The sequence below is a fragment of the Oratosquilla oratoria genome, chromosome 20 (assembly GCF_046742065.1).
Source record: "Oratosquilla oratoria isolate Oo_2021 chromosome 20, ASM4674206v1, whole genome shotgun sequence".
Taxonomy (NCBI): Eukaryota; Metazoa; Arthropoda; class Malacostraca; order Stomatopoda; family Squillidae; genus Oratosquilla; species Oratosquilla oratoria.
Genome location: NC_134796.1, coordinates 44,386,193 through 44,400,913, shown reverse-complemented (window position 1 = coordinate 44,400,913; position 14,721 = coordinate 44,386,193). Strand labels below are relative to the sequence as shown.

The 14,721-nt window shown below is 41.7% G+C and overlaps 1 protein-coding gene across 1 annotated transcript in view; it reads left to right on the top strand.

Moving 5' to 3' along the window:
* Positions 1–14,721, top strand: part of LOC143036518 (uncharacterized) — a 70,068-nt gene that overhangs the window by 46,928 nt on the left and 8,419 nt on the right. The window contains exons 9-13 of the mRNA XM_076203975.1: positions 1,746–2,389; positions 2,595–2,669; positions 3,064–3,221; positions 5,346–5,642; positions 7,576–7,761. Of these exons, the coding sequence (XP_076060090.1) occupies positions 1,746–2,389; positions 2,595–2,669; positions 3,064–3,221; positions 5,346–5,642; positions 7,576–7,761 (1,360 nt within the window). The remainder of the gene's footprint in view (positions 1–1,745; positions 2,390–2,594; positions 2,670–3,063; positions 3,222–5,345; positions 5,643–7,575; positions 7,762–14,721) is intronic.

Sequence of the window (14,721 nt, the reverse complement as noted above, 5' to 3'; positions counted from 1 at the left end):
CAATACTTCTCACCAACTGGACAAAAGAACACAAATACATACCTCATCTCTACATCAACAACACTCTAATACCACACACAAACACACCGAAAATTCTTGGTGTAACATACGATACATCCATGTCTTTCAAACAACACCTCACAAACATAAAAAACAAATGCACACCTAGACTTAATGCACTTAAGTCAATCACTGGAACAACATTTGGACAAAACAAAAACTAATATTACAGTATACAAACAATGCATACGCTCCGTGATGAATTATGCAAGTCCTGCATTGGATCCTTATCTCAGTGAGACACACCACAACACCCTTCAAATCATACAAAACAAAGCCCTAAAAACAATTACAGGCTGCACAAATACAACACCTACAGACCATTTACACCATGAAACAAAAGTCCTCAAAGTCAAGGACCACCTCGACATGAGAGGCACACAAACACTTGCTGCAGCCACCACAAACACATCACACCCGCTACACTACATAGCAGAACACCCACACACACCAAGAAACAATAAACTACACCCAAAGACCTTTATTACGCACAGATACTCTCTTCTCTTCCTCCACAACCACCAAATACCAGCCTCCGGAAACATATTCATAATCATATCACTCACCGCTCCATTAACACACTGAAAGACAACACACTGCTGCATGCCAGACCCCCTGATATCCACCCTTCTGAATCCTCTCTCCCACGAAAGGACAGAGTCCAATTGGCCAGACTGCGATGCGGTCACCACCCAGCACTTCTAAGCTACCAGAAGAGGCTGGACGACCGTGTTGTGAACAGCTGCCCAGGATGTAACACTTCACCCCATACCATACAACACATAATGGAAGACTGCATTATACACAATCATGCACGCAAACAACACAACATACACTCTATAAAGGATTTGTGGGAAAACCCAGTTTCGGCTGTGGCCTTCCTTGGGGAGACGGGACTGCTCGGACAGACAGTCTAGGGAACGACAACAACAATAACAACAACAGTATGACTAAATCATAAACCTAATCAAAACATTCTAACTGTAACTATATTTCTATATCTTGGTATATAGATAGTTAAAATTAGATAGGTAGATAGTAGTTTAATCATTGCCAAACACCTAATTATACCCTGTCTGTATCATGGACCTCGGAGATTTGTACCTGACTCATAGTAGTTAGTCATTGTCACGTACCTGATTTTCATCCCTACCATATACTTCATCGGTTTTGATCTGACATATGTCAGATGTTATCATAGGTATCAGAATGGATTAAAATTACATACAGTTGGTAATAAAAAGAGGTACAGTGGTATCCTGTTAATGCATGATACCAATGACCACAATACATGGGTGGGACCAGCAATGAGTCCCCACAAAATGTGGTCCTGAGATAGATGTTAAAAAAGTAAAGTGATGAGATGTACAAGGGGAGAGGATGGCAATAATTTTGAAGTGAGTCTTAAACGAGCGAGGCTGGAGGAAATGGATAGCATTAGGTACTTGGGGTTGCATATGGCAGGAAAGGGAGGAGTGGAGGTGGAGGTAGATTGTAGATTGAGAGAAGCAAGTAAGTGTCTAGGAGAATTAAAAAGTGTAATGAGAAATAGACATTCAGAAACGGATGCTAAGAGTCCTGTCTCTCCTTGTGAACTTGATTAGAAAGTAAATTGACATTGGAAAATGTTTAGGTGTGATAAACCAATACCTTTGTGACAACTGATGTTTTGTTCTTCATTTCAGAAGTGATCCTTCGAGTTTGGTTAGTGGTGTGGAAACCCTGAGGATCAGCACCACGCGTCCATCCTACACCCATAACCTCGTTGACAGTGCTACTTCCTCCATCAGCCTGCCATTTTTGCCCTATTCTTCAGCGAGTCCATCACTGCCCCACTTCATGACCCAGTCCTATCCAACTGCCCTACAGATGACTTCTAACACGGCCATTTCCGCGTGTCAGTCTCACATTCAGGGAGAAGTGGGAAGTTCCTCTGACTCGTGTCACAGTGCTCCCTCCCACATTCCACAGCCTCTGTCCTCGTTAAGTCAGGTTCCAACTGTACTCCCACAAGGTGTGTCAAATGGAGGGACCAGTATTGTTCCGCAGATGACTGCACCTTTACCCCCTCATCCTGCTCATAACCACGGGGGCCATGTTCACACTAAGTGTGCACACCGTACTTCGCAAAGCTCACATGCCAAGAATCAGACAGGGTGTCTTGCTAATAAGGTTACGCATACTTCACTGGATCAAGGGGTAGTTCAAACTGGACATGTGACATCTACAAAGGTCATAGACACCCAGCAAGGCCAAGCAGTCAATACCACAAGTGTTATTACGCACACAAGAACCCACAATGCCAATGGAGCATCACCTGCAAGAGGAAGTATGTAACAATTAATTTGCATGTAATTTATGTTTTTTCCTTTAAGTACTGTTATATCCACCACACTTCTGTAAGACTTCATCTCAAATACACTTACAATCCTCCTTTCTGCCTCCTCCAAATTCAAAGTCTGCACCCTGTGCAGTGTTGTAAAAAGAATCACATTCACGTATGTATGTATAAGGATTTTATTTACTTCCAACAGCTGGTTGTGTAAATGGTCATGTCTCCTCGCGAAAACTTCGTACACAACACCTTGATCGGTCCACTAGCAGAGACAGTAAGGAGTAATTTATATTTAGTTTGTGATATAGAAAAAGTTAAGCTAGAATTTTTTTTATGACATATTTCATATCAACAAGTCACCTTTGGATCAGCATTGCCAGACTTGATTTTGTTACTACTGCTTTAACATACCAATAATTATTTTTATTTAGAGCAATTACAATTTTTTTTACTAGATGTCTCATTACTCACTCTTTCTCCTTCATTCTTCACATTCTTGTTATGTGACACGGGTGTCACATTTTCATACATTTTAAGGATTTATTCTTATTTTCATTGAACAATAATGTTCTTTTCCTTCACAATCAAAAGAAATTGAAGTAAATATATGTGGGTACTGTACATATTTGACAAAAAATACTGTAATGTCATTTCATTCTAAACTTTAGGTGATGGAGATAGTGAAAGTAGTCGAGTGGATGAGTGGAGTAGCAGGGTGGATGAGTTCAGCAGTGGGGAGGAGAGTGACACATCTACAACAGTGTCATCCACGCAACAGGACAACCACTGTGACTGTTGTTACTGTCATATGATGCAGCACAACCAGGTGGGCCATGGCACTAATGTGCATTTGTGTTCACATCTTAAGGGCTTGGAGTATGTATAAGTGTGGTAGTTGTGTGCTTGCTGGGCAAGCAGGTTAATGTGTCACTACTTGCAAGATGCAGGGATGACCCGTCATCCAGGAGGTGCCAAGATAAGAGGGAGAGTAGAGGGTGGAGGGGAGTGGAGTGTATTTAGGGATGGAATGGGTGGGAATGGTTTTTATGCCTTTTTCTTTTTTGGCTACCTCCCTTGTAAGGGGGAAAAAGACTTTGGTATATGTATGTATGTACTTGCAATGGAGATCGAAGTGACAGCAATTTAAACTGTGCTGCCAGCAAGTTGGACCAAGGGCATAGTTCATAAAATTCCATGCTACAAAGTCCACTGTAACAGGCATCATCCTAGCCTCCTGATAGAGGGAGTTTGCGACATTAAACTGAATCATCATCATCAGTTGTGTGCTGTGATGTTACTTTTGGTTGCATGTTTCTCAGGTGTGGGCTGTATTGATACCTCTATTCACTGGTTTTTGGGCTTTGACAAAATCCATAACTTGGTCTTGGACTTCAAAGGGATTGACCCTCTGGTTTGAGTTTTTACAGAACTAGAGTTTGGTATATTTATTGAACATCCCTTGTGTTTAATATTGCATCAGTGTTAGAATGAGTTGAGATTCATAACTTATCATTATGGCTGTCAACTTGCAAAGATAGGAGGGAGGGTTGCCATGTAAATGAAGTGACTGGATGTGTTGTGTCTCGCTGCATTGCTTCTGACCCATGCAGTGGGCAAGGGACAGGGATGACCCTTCATCTACAAAGAGCTAAGATGAAAGGGAAATAAATGACTAGTGGGAGGGGTGGGGGTGGGTGTATGTATTGCTTGGCTACCTCCCATATAAGGATGAAAAAGCCTATATATAAGTAGATAGATAAATTGTATTGATGCGCTTTGTAATTGAAGTTAGATTTTTTATGTTATACAATAAGGTTTTGGCATGGTACAAATTGACATCATAGTCAAGATAGCTATATTTCTGTCATGAAAGCATGTTTATGAAATTCATTTAAATACTCCAAAGAATTTATTTGATCACTTACCATCCCTTATTGTGTTTTGCCATTGATATTCCATTAACTATCTGAAAATGGTGGCTACATTATTGATTTTTTGTGGTTGAGTGGGAGGTGTTCACCATATAATGAAGCAGTGGGGTACACCAGCTGTGGCTGTTAGGCCTTCCTGTGGAGGTTCTGTATTTTACTGCATTGCCTTTGACCCAAGCAATACGGCAGGGGACAGGGATGCCCCTTGATACATAAGGTGCTATGATGGGAGAGGAGATGAGTGAGTTTTAGATAGGTGTATGTTTTGACTCCGTCCCACCTACCTTAATCCCTTTGATACGATGACGCCTACATAGGCATCATGAAGAGTAAGTGGGTATGCGAGGATGCCAATGTCGGCACCTTGATTATATTTATTGTAGTTGTACCTGCATGACCCCCATACTCTGTAAACTGGCTTCATCATATTTTCTATGGTTATCAAAATTGATGGGTGAAAGAGAACGAGCTAAATACAGCGGTAACTTTATTTTTTATAATGCAAGTATTATGACGCAACATTGCACGTCTGGCAGCTAATACTGCTTGCGAGATTTTGGCCCGGAGTGAAGGGGTTAAAAAAAGGAGGATGGGGCAGTGGCTTTTCTTCATTATAAGGAGAGTGACCAAGTCAAAGTATATGCCCATCCCACACTCATCCAACCTCATTCGTCACCCATCATCCTATCTTATCTTCCCACTTCATAGATGAAGGGTCATCCTTCTTCACTTAAACAATGCAGTGAAGCACAGGATTTCCACAGCAGGGATCGACTGTAGAGCTGGTTTATCCATACCATATCTTTATATGGCAAAACAACACCCCACCCACTTAAAAAAAAAAGTCAAACCCCCACTACTCCTTTCCATATTAGGAGGAAAAGCCCTTTGGTTTATATGTATGTATACACTAGTAGAGATATCATATAGAGGTTTTGTAATTTGACTGATTATTGCCCTCAGGAATATAATGTTTCAATGATTCCATGTAGAATTTTTTTTTTTTTTAATATCCATAGGGAGGAGGTCGTCAACGGTACAGTGATCGACGGGATCGTTTACTTCAAATTTTGTCTCGAAAGAAGAAAGCTCGCTCCAGCAGTGCCTCATCAGCTCATACTTCCAACTGCTCATCAACTACAACTACCACAGCAGTACATCAGTCAACAACCAAAGACTCGTGTGCTGATGCAAGTCGGACACACATTGGTCGGCAGAACATCGAAACGATAATGGACTACATTGAGGGCAATCATATTGATGAGGCAAAACATGCGAAGAAAGCAGCCAAGAAAGCAAGACAACGTATGAAGAAGGTACATTGTAAGACGTGTAATTTGTGCATGAATATTCAGCTAAGTTATAGGACAGAGTCCACCTGGTCAGACTACAGTGTGGTCACTATCCAGCCCTTTTAAGTTACCAGAAGAAGCTGGATGACCACATCACAGATGACTATCCAGAATGTAACACTTCACTCCATACTTAACATTACAGAAGGCTGCATAGTACACAATCATGCACACTTAACAACACAATATATGCTCTATAAGGGACTTATGGGAAAACGCCATTCCAGCCATAGAGTTCCTCAGGGAGATGGGATTGCTTAGTGAAACAGTCTAAGGAACAACAACATCTACATTATAGGTTTCTGTTTTATAGCATATTTTACATCATTGCCAAGATAAGATTGGTGGTTAATAGAAGTGGAATGGTTGAGAGTGGGTGTGTGCCTTGGCTGACTACCTCCCTTCAAAGGTGGAAAAGGCCCATGGTATATAGATAGATCGTTTATATAAGTATGAAATGAGGGAGGCTGAAGGAAGTGGATAATTTTAAGTATTTAGAGGCACATGTAGCAGGAAATGGAGGACCTAGGGTAGAGGTAATCTGTACTGAAGGAAGCAAATGAATATATTAGAGAAATGAAAAGTATTATGAAAAAATAGGTATCTGGGAGGGACACAAAAAGAATATTGTATAAAGGGGTGACTGTGCCTGTGACATTTTATGGGACAGAGACTTGGAATGTAATGGAAGCAGAAAGAAGAAATTTAAATGTGTTTGAGAAGTATGGTGGGAGTTATGAGGATGGATAGAGAAATTTGGAGGTGTGGTGGAGAGTGGCAGTGGAAAGGGAGCTGGCACATGGAAAGAATAACTGAAGAAAGACTAATAAAAAGGCTGGAGAAAACAGAGGTGGATGGAGTGAACTTGAGTGGAAGACCAAAAATGAGATGGGTAAAAGGAGAATGTTGAGCAGGGAAGGGAGAGGGCAAGAGATTGGTGTGAGTGGAGACTTGTTGTTGTTGTTGTTGTCGTTCCCTAGACTGTTTGTCCGAGCAGTCTCGTCTCCTGCAACATATGCATAAACTGGGACCACGTCACTTGTACAACACTTGTAGACACAAACAATTACACAAACACTTGGACATGTTCTACCTGCCCTCCAATAAGCTCACTCCCACCTTCCCAACCACAGCCTGAGTGGAGAATGGATGTGAATGGATGATATATTGACACAGCCTGAAGAGATTCTCCTTGTCTTCTTTAATTACATTGAGTGGATGAGTAGAGAATATTTCCATATAGATAAAGTAGAGGGGGTAAACCAGCTTCAGCTGTCATGCTCTGCCGTGGAGGTACTCTGTCTTTCTGGTTTGCTTGATCCAAGCAGTGGGTTGGGTGGAGAACAGTCCATTTCCAAAATCTGTCAACCTTTTCACCTCTGTCAAGAAATGCAGCTCTGAGGGGCTGACATTTGGTCTCTGGATTAGGCCTAAGATCTCTCTCCATCATCTTCAGCTATATCTTTTACTTTTTCACATATGGAGAGCTGATAACTTGTAACTGTCCCTATCATCGTACTACTTTGAACAAATGACATAGAAACAGTTCCACATTAATACATCACAGACAATGGTCCAAAGTTTCCTCCCAGAGAGATATGTGGGTGGGTCTGAGAATGTTACCAGCCATGGTAGGGGTGCATGTTTGCAGTCAGTGAAACTTGAAGCAGCAATTATTGTAGTTATTATATGTATATGATGAATTTTGTAAATGTTCCACATTTTAACTTCAATGTAAAGTGTAATGTTTGGTATGTTTCTCATGAGATGGCAAAGAAGCATAAGAACTTCATATATCCTGCAGTAAGATCGAATATACATAGATAAAGTTTTGTAAATATTCTGCATTTTAGGTAAATTGTAAAGTGTAATATTTTCTCTGTTTCTCATGATGTAGATGGCAAAGAGGCAGAAGAACATAGAAGGTGAATGTGGAGAAGAGGATGAAGATGATGGAGATGATGAGGAAGATGAAGAAGAGGAAGATGGGCCTTTAGCTGAGTTGAGACGAAGGGCTCCAGATGTTACCATTACTGTAGTGAAGCCAGGACAACAAACTGCAAGGCATAAAGCTCCGTCACAGGTAAGGCTGAAAGTCATCCTAAGAAAAAGGAATTGAAATGAACTTTTTTATTATAAGCAAAGAGAGAGTCACCAATTAAATGAAGTGACCTTGCTGTGGATGTGTTGTGTTCTGCTGTGCTACTTCTGACCCAGGGCACTGGGCAAGATACAGATGATTACCCTTCATCCAGGAGGAGCCAAGAAAAAAGGGAGGGAGGGATAGTGAATGGGAGTAGAGTATTTGGGGATGAAATGGGTGGGAGTGGAATTATGCCTTTGAATTTGGCCACCTCCTTTGTAAGGGGGAAAAAACCCTTGGTATATGTATGAAGAGATTTCTCCCCGTCTTTTCTATTTTCCACATGAGGGGTTGGAGAGGGTGGGTCACCAATTAAGTGAGGTGGCCTTGCTGTAGATGTACATACATACATACATATACCAAGGCTTTTTCCCCCTTTCATGGGAGGTAGCCAAAAAGAAAAAGGTATAAAATCATTCCCACCCATTCCATCCCTAAATACACTCCACTCCCCTACACTCTCCCTCTTATCTTAGCACCTCCTGGATGACGGATCATCCCTGCACCTTGTCCACTGCCCTGGGTCAGAGGCAGTGTCACAAGTCACAGCACATCCAGAGTAAGGCCTCTTCATTAAATCGGCGAACCCCCCCTCTCCGTCCCCCTTGCATAAGAGGAGAAGACGGGGAGAAGTCCCTTCAGGCTGTGTCAAAATTTGCTCACACATACTACCTCACCCCTATCCCCCACCCATTCCACCTCATGCATCACAACATCATCCATATACAACCATTCTCCATTCACCCCTGTCTTCTGTCCTCTCCCATCCTTCCTCAACAGACATTCCATTCTTCCCCAAAGCCCCCTTCACCCCATCCATCCATCTCATCCTAGGACATCCCCTCATGTTTACTCCCTCCACATCTGCCTTCCATACCTCTTTTACTAGTCTTTCTTCACTCATTCTTTCCATGTGTCCAAACCATCCTAATACTCTTTCATCAACCCTATCTCCCAACTCCCTTTCCACCCCTGTTCTCCTCCTCACCTCCTCATTTCTCACTCTATCTAGCCTAGTAACCCCCATCATACTTCTCAGACACCTCATCTCAAACACATTCAAACTCCTTCTCTCCTCCTCTCTTATATTCCATGTTTCTGCCCCATACAGTGCTGTTGGCACAATCACTCCTTCATAAAGTCTCCTCTTAGCATCCATTCCCAAATGTCTATTCCTCATTACACTCTTTAATCCACCAAGGCATTTACTTGCTTCTCTCAATCTACATTCTACCTCCACCTTTACTCCACCTTTTCCTGCCACATTTGCACCCAAGTATCTAAAACTATCCACCTCCACCAGTCGCTCTCCCTTAATGCTCACTTCCAGTCTACTGCCACTTTCACCCCTTGTACATCTCATCACCTTACTTTTATCCACATTTATCTTTAGCTTTCTCCTATCACATACTCTCCCAAACTCTGTCACCAACTTCCTCAATCCCTCCTTCGATCCTGCCACAAGTGCAGTGTCGTCTGCAAACAACAGCTGGCTCACCTCCCACTTTTCCCCATTTTCTTTAACCATCTCCAATCCCTTACCCACTACCCTTGCATTTACTTCTTTCACTACCCCATCCATGTATTAGTTGAACAGCCAGGGCGACATAACGCATCCTTGACGAAGTCTCACCTTTACCTTGAACCACTCACTCTCTCCATTTCTAATCCTGACACAAGCTCTACTACTCTCATAAAAACTCTTGACAGCTCCTAGAAGCTTTCCTCCTATCTCGTATATCTGCATAACCTCCCACAGTGCCTTTCTGTCTACCCTATCGTAAGCCTTTTCCAGATCCATAAAAGCCCAAAAAACATCCTTCCCTTTCCTATAGCTTTCTCACATATCTGTCTTACCACAAAGATCTGATCTACACAACCTCTACCCGTCCTAAATCCACACTGTTCCTCACCAATTACTCCCTCTGTTCCTCTCCTAATCCTCTCAATCAAGATCCATAAGCTTTCCCAACTGCACTTAACAAGCTAATCCCTCTGAAACTACTACATTCACACTTGTCCCCTTTTCCCTTGTAAAGTGGAACTATACAGGCACTCCTCCAGTCCTCTGGCACTCTACCCTCTCTCCAGCAAACATTAAATAACCTCACCAGCCAGTCCACCATCACTGTACCTCCTTTTTTTAGACATTCTGCATGGCATCCATCCAGACCAGGTGCCTTACCTGCTTTCATCATCTTAACAACTGCCTTCACTTCATCCTTCCTAATTTTTCCTCCATTTTCCTCACTCATCAAGGTCATTTTCTTAGCATTTCCCACTGCAGCTATCTTTCCCTCCCTATCCTCCTTCACATTTAGCAACTCCCTAAAATATTCTGCCCATCTTCCTCTTACTGCCATCTTTTCCATTGTCCTCTCTCCATCTGTAGCTTTTACCTTTTCTTCTCTACTTAATTCGCCTCCTCTTCCTCCCTTAATTTCTTTCCAAAACATCTTTTTATTACTTTCAAAATTTTATGTCATACTCTTACCCCATTTCACATCTGCTCTCCTCTATGCCTCCTTTACCTTTTGCTTTACTTCTCTTTTCTTTTCTTTGTACCTCTCATATGACTCCCTCGTCCTATTTTGTAACCAATCTGTGAAAGCTCGCTTCTTCTCTTCTACAACCTTCTTTGTTTCCTCATCCCACCATTCACTACCCTTCCTTCTATTTCCTCCTGTCATTCTTGTTCCACACACCAGTTTTGTCAATAAATAAAAAGATTTAGGTGCCTTTTATAGCCAATGGATAAGGCTACTTGGTCATTACCACAGATTTGACCCTTGACATAATGCCTATTTTTGGCAAATCTTTTAATTTGCAGCATACAATGTATGCCGCTGACACTCAATCCATAAAACAATTGCGGTATACGATGTATCCCGCTGATGCTGTAGGGGTTAAACAAACATTAAATAACCTCATCAGCCAATCTACCATCACCATACCTCTCTTTTTTAGACATTCTACATGACACCCATCCAACCTAGGTGCCAATTTGGATTTAGGATGGGTAGGGGTTGTGTAGATCAGATTTTTGTGGTAAGACAGATATGTGAGAAAGCTATAGGAAAGGGGAAGAATGTTTTTTTGGCTTTTATGGATCTGGAAAAGGCTTACAACAGGGTAGACAGGAAGGCACTGTGGGAGGATTTGCGGATATATGGGATAGGAGGAAAGCTTCTAGGAGCTATCAAGAGTTTGTACAAGAGTAGTAGAGCATGTGTCAGGATTAGAAATGGAGAGAATGAGAGGTTCAAGGTAAAGGTGGGACTTCGTCAAAGATACGTTATGTCGCCCTGGCTGTTCAACTTGTACATGGATGGGGTAGTGTGAGAGGTAAATGCAAGGGTAGTGGATCAGGGATTGGAGATGGTTAAAGAAAATGGGGAAAAATGGGAGGTGAGCCAGCTGTTGTTGTGGACGACACTGCGCTTGTAGCAGGATTGGAGGAGGGATTGAGGAAGTTGGTGACAGAGTTTGGGAGAGTGTGTGAAAGAAGAAAGCTGAAGATAAATGTGGGTAAAAGTAAGGTGATGAGATGTACAAAGGGTGAAAGTGGCAGCGGACTGGAAGTGAGCATTGAGGGAGAGTGACTGGAGGAAGTGGATAGTTTTAGATATTTGGGTGCAAATGTGGCAGTAAAAGGTGGAGTGAAGGTGGAAGTAGAATGTAGATTGAGAGAAGCGAGTAAATGCCTTGATGGATTAAAGAGTGTAATGAGGAATAGACATTCGAAAATGGATGCTAAGAGGAGACTGTATGAAGGAGTGATTGTGCCAACAGCACTGTATGGGGCAGAAACATGGAACATAAGAGAGGAAGAGAGAAGGAGTTTGAATGTGTTTGAGATGAGGTGTCTGAGAAGTATGATGGGAGTTACTAGGCTGGATAGATGAGAAATGAGGTGAGGAGGAGAACAGGGGTGGAAAGGGAGTTGGGAGATAGGGTTGATGAAAGAGTATTAGGATGGTTTGGACACATGGAAAGAATGAGTGAAGAAAGACTAGTAAAAGAGGTATGGAAGGCAGATGTGGAGGGAGTGAACATGAGGGGATGCCCTAGGATGAGATGGATGGATGGGGTGAAGGGGGCTTTGGGGAAGAGTGGAATGTCTGTTGAGGAAGGATGGGAGAGGACAGAACTCGGGTGAATGGAGAATGGTTGTATATGAATGATGTTGTGATGCATGAGGGGGTGAGGTAGTATGTGTGAGCAAAATTTGACACAGCCCAAAGGGATTTCTCCCCGTCTTCTTTTATGAATGGGGGGGACAGAGAGGGGGTCGCCGATTTAATGAAGCGGCCTTGTTGTGGATGTGCTGTGACTTGCGACACTGCTTCTGACCCAGGGCAGTGGACAAGGGGCATGGATGACCCATCATCCAGGAGGGTGCTAAGATAAGAGGGAGAGTGTAGGGGAGTGGAGTGTATTTAGTGATGGAATGGGTGGGAATGATTTTATGCCTTTTTCTTTTTGGCTATCTCCCTTGAAAGGGGGAAAAGGCCTTGGTGTATATATATATATATATATATATATATATATATATATATATGTATATGTATATATATATATATATATATATATATATATATATATATATATATATATATATAATATAATATAATATAATATATGTATCTTAACAACTGCCTTCACATCATCTTTCCTTATTTCTCATCCATTCTCCTCACTCATCACTCTCATTTTCTTAGTGCTTCCCACTGCAACTACCTTTCCTTCCCTATCCCCCTTCACATTTAGTAACTCCCTAAAATACTTTACCCATCTATCTCTTACTGCTGTCTCTTCTATTTTCATCTCTCCATCTGCACCTTTTACCTTTTCTTCTCTACTTGATTTGCCACATCTTCCTCTCTTAATTTCCTTCTTAAACATCTTTTTATTTCTTTCAAATTTTTCTGTCATACTCTTACCCCATTTCACATCTGCTTTCCTCTTTGCCTCCTTTATCTTATGCTTTACTTCTCCTTTCTTTTCTTTGTACCTTTCATATAATTCTCTCGTCCTATTTTGTAACCAGTCTGTGAATGCTTGCTTCTCTTCTACAGCCTTCTTTGCTTTCTCATCCCACCTCTCACTACTCTTCCCTCTATTTTTTCCTGTCCTCGCTCCACACACCATCTTTGCACACCTTGTGACTCCCTCCTTGACTGCTCTTAACAGCTTTCCCCCCAGTCCCATATATCTGCAAACCTCCCACAGTGCCTTCCTGTCTACACTGTCATAAGCCTTTTCCAAATCCATAAAGGCCCATAAAAACTTCCTTACCTTTTGCTACAGCGTTCTCATATATCTCTCTTACTATAAAAATCTAATCCATGTAACCCCTACCTTCCGTAAACCCACACTGTTCCTCACTAATTACTCCCTCTGTTCCTTTCCTAATCCTTCCAATTAAAACCCTCTCGTAAGTCCTCCCAACTACACTCAACAATCTAATCCCTATGAATCTACTACACTCACATTTGTCCCTATAGTTCTCCTTCTGTCCTCTGGCACACTACACTCCTGTAAACACACATTAAACAACCTCACTAGCAAGTCCACTATTACTGTATCTCCCTTCTAATAGTTATTAAATATTTTCAGGGATAAATTTTTCATAATTGCTTTATGGGGATCTGAAGATGAATGCAAAGAGAAAGTTATATACAGGAGTGATTGTAGCCACAGTACTGTATGGAGTAGAGACTTGTAATATGAAGGAGGCAGAGAAGAAGAGTCTAAACATATTAAGATGAAATGTTTGCTAAGTAGGGTTGTTGTTGTTGTCATTCCCTAGACCAGTGGTTCTTAACCTTTTTTGGCAGCGACTCAAAATTTTGCACAAATCAAGCATCGCGACCCAAGCCTACATAGATATACGAATTGTCTTTATAAGTAATATGGTTATGCTTTTAAAAGCGGGTTTTATTTATTTTTTATTTAATCATGGTCTGCTTAGAATCCTAAAACTAGGCATCATGTATTTTAATTATTACAGTATATAATTATAATAAATTTGTAGTGGGAAAATGATTATTTTCTGCAAACCCTTAGCGACCCAATAAAATGGCTTGGCGACCCAAATTTGGGTCGTGACCCAGGGGTTAAGAACCACTGCCCTAGACTGTCTGTCCGAGCAGTCCCGTCTCCCCAAGGAATGCCATAGCCGAAACTGGGTTTTCCCACAAATCCTTTATAGAGTGTATATTGTGTTGTTTGTGTGCATGATTGTGTATAATGCAGTCTTCCATTATGTGTTGTATGGTATGGGGTGAAGTGTTACATCCTGGGCAGCTGTAAGTAGGGTTGGTGGTATGGCTATAGACAGTGAGAAATTTGGAAGTGAGACTGAAAGCAGTAGTAGAATGAGTTGTTGGATAAGGCAAATCAGTATGTAGAGATGGTTTGGAAAGAATGAGTAATGGAAGATTAGGAAAAAAAAAGTGTAGAGAGCAGAAATGGAAGAATGAACTTGAGAGGAAGAACAAGAATGAGGTGGATGTGGACAGGGTAAAGGGGTGCTGGCATGAGATGCAAGAGGCATGGAAGAGGGTAGGTAGAAGTGGGAGGAAAATGGTTGTAAATTAATGAAAAATAATTTTGCCCAAAGATATGTTCTAATCTGCTCCATAATTTTTTGAGTGAATGAGGAAGGGGTCGCCCAATAATGAAGTAGGGAGGGCAAACCAACTCTAGTTATTGGGTCCAACTGTGGAAGCAGTGTCTTTGACATGATCAGTGTGGCGGGGGACAGGTATGACCTTTCATCTGCAAGATGCTATCATAGAAAGAATCAATAAATGGGTACTGGATGGATGTGGGATAGGTGTAAGGTGTGATTTGGCTCCCCGCCCATTATAAAGGAGAAGAGGTCTGTTGATATGT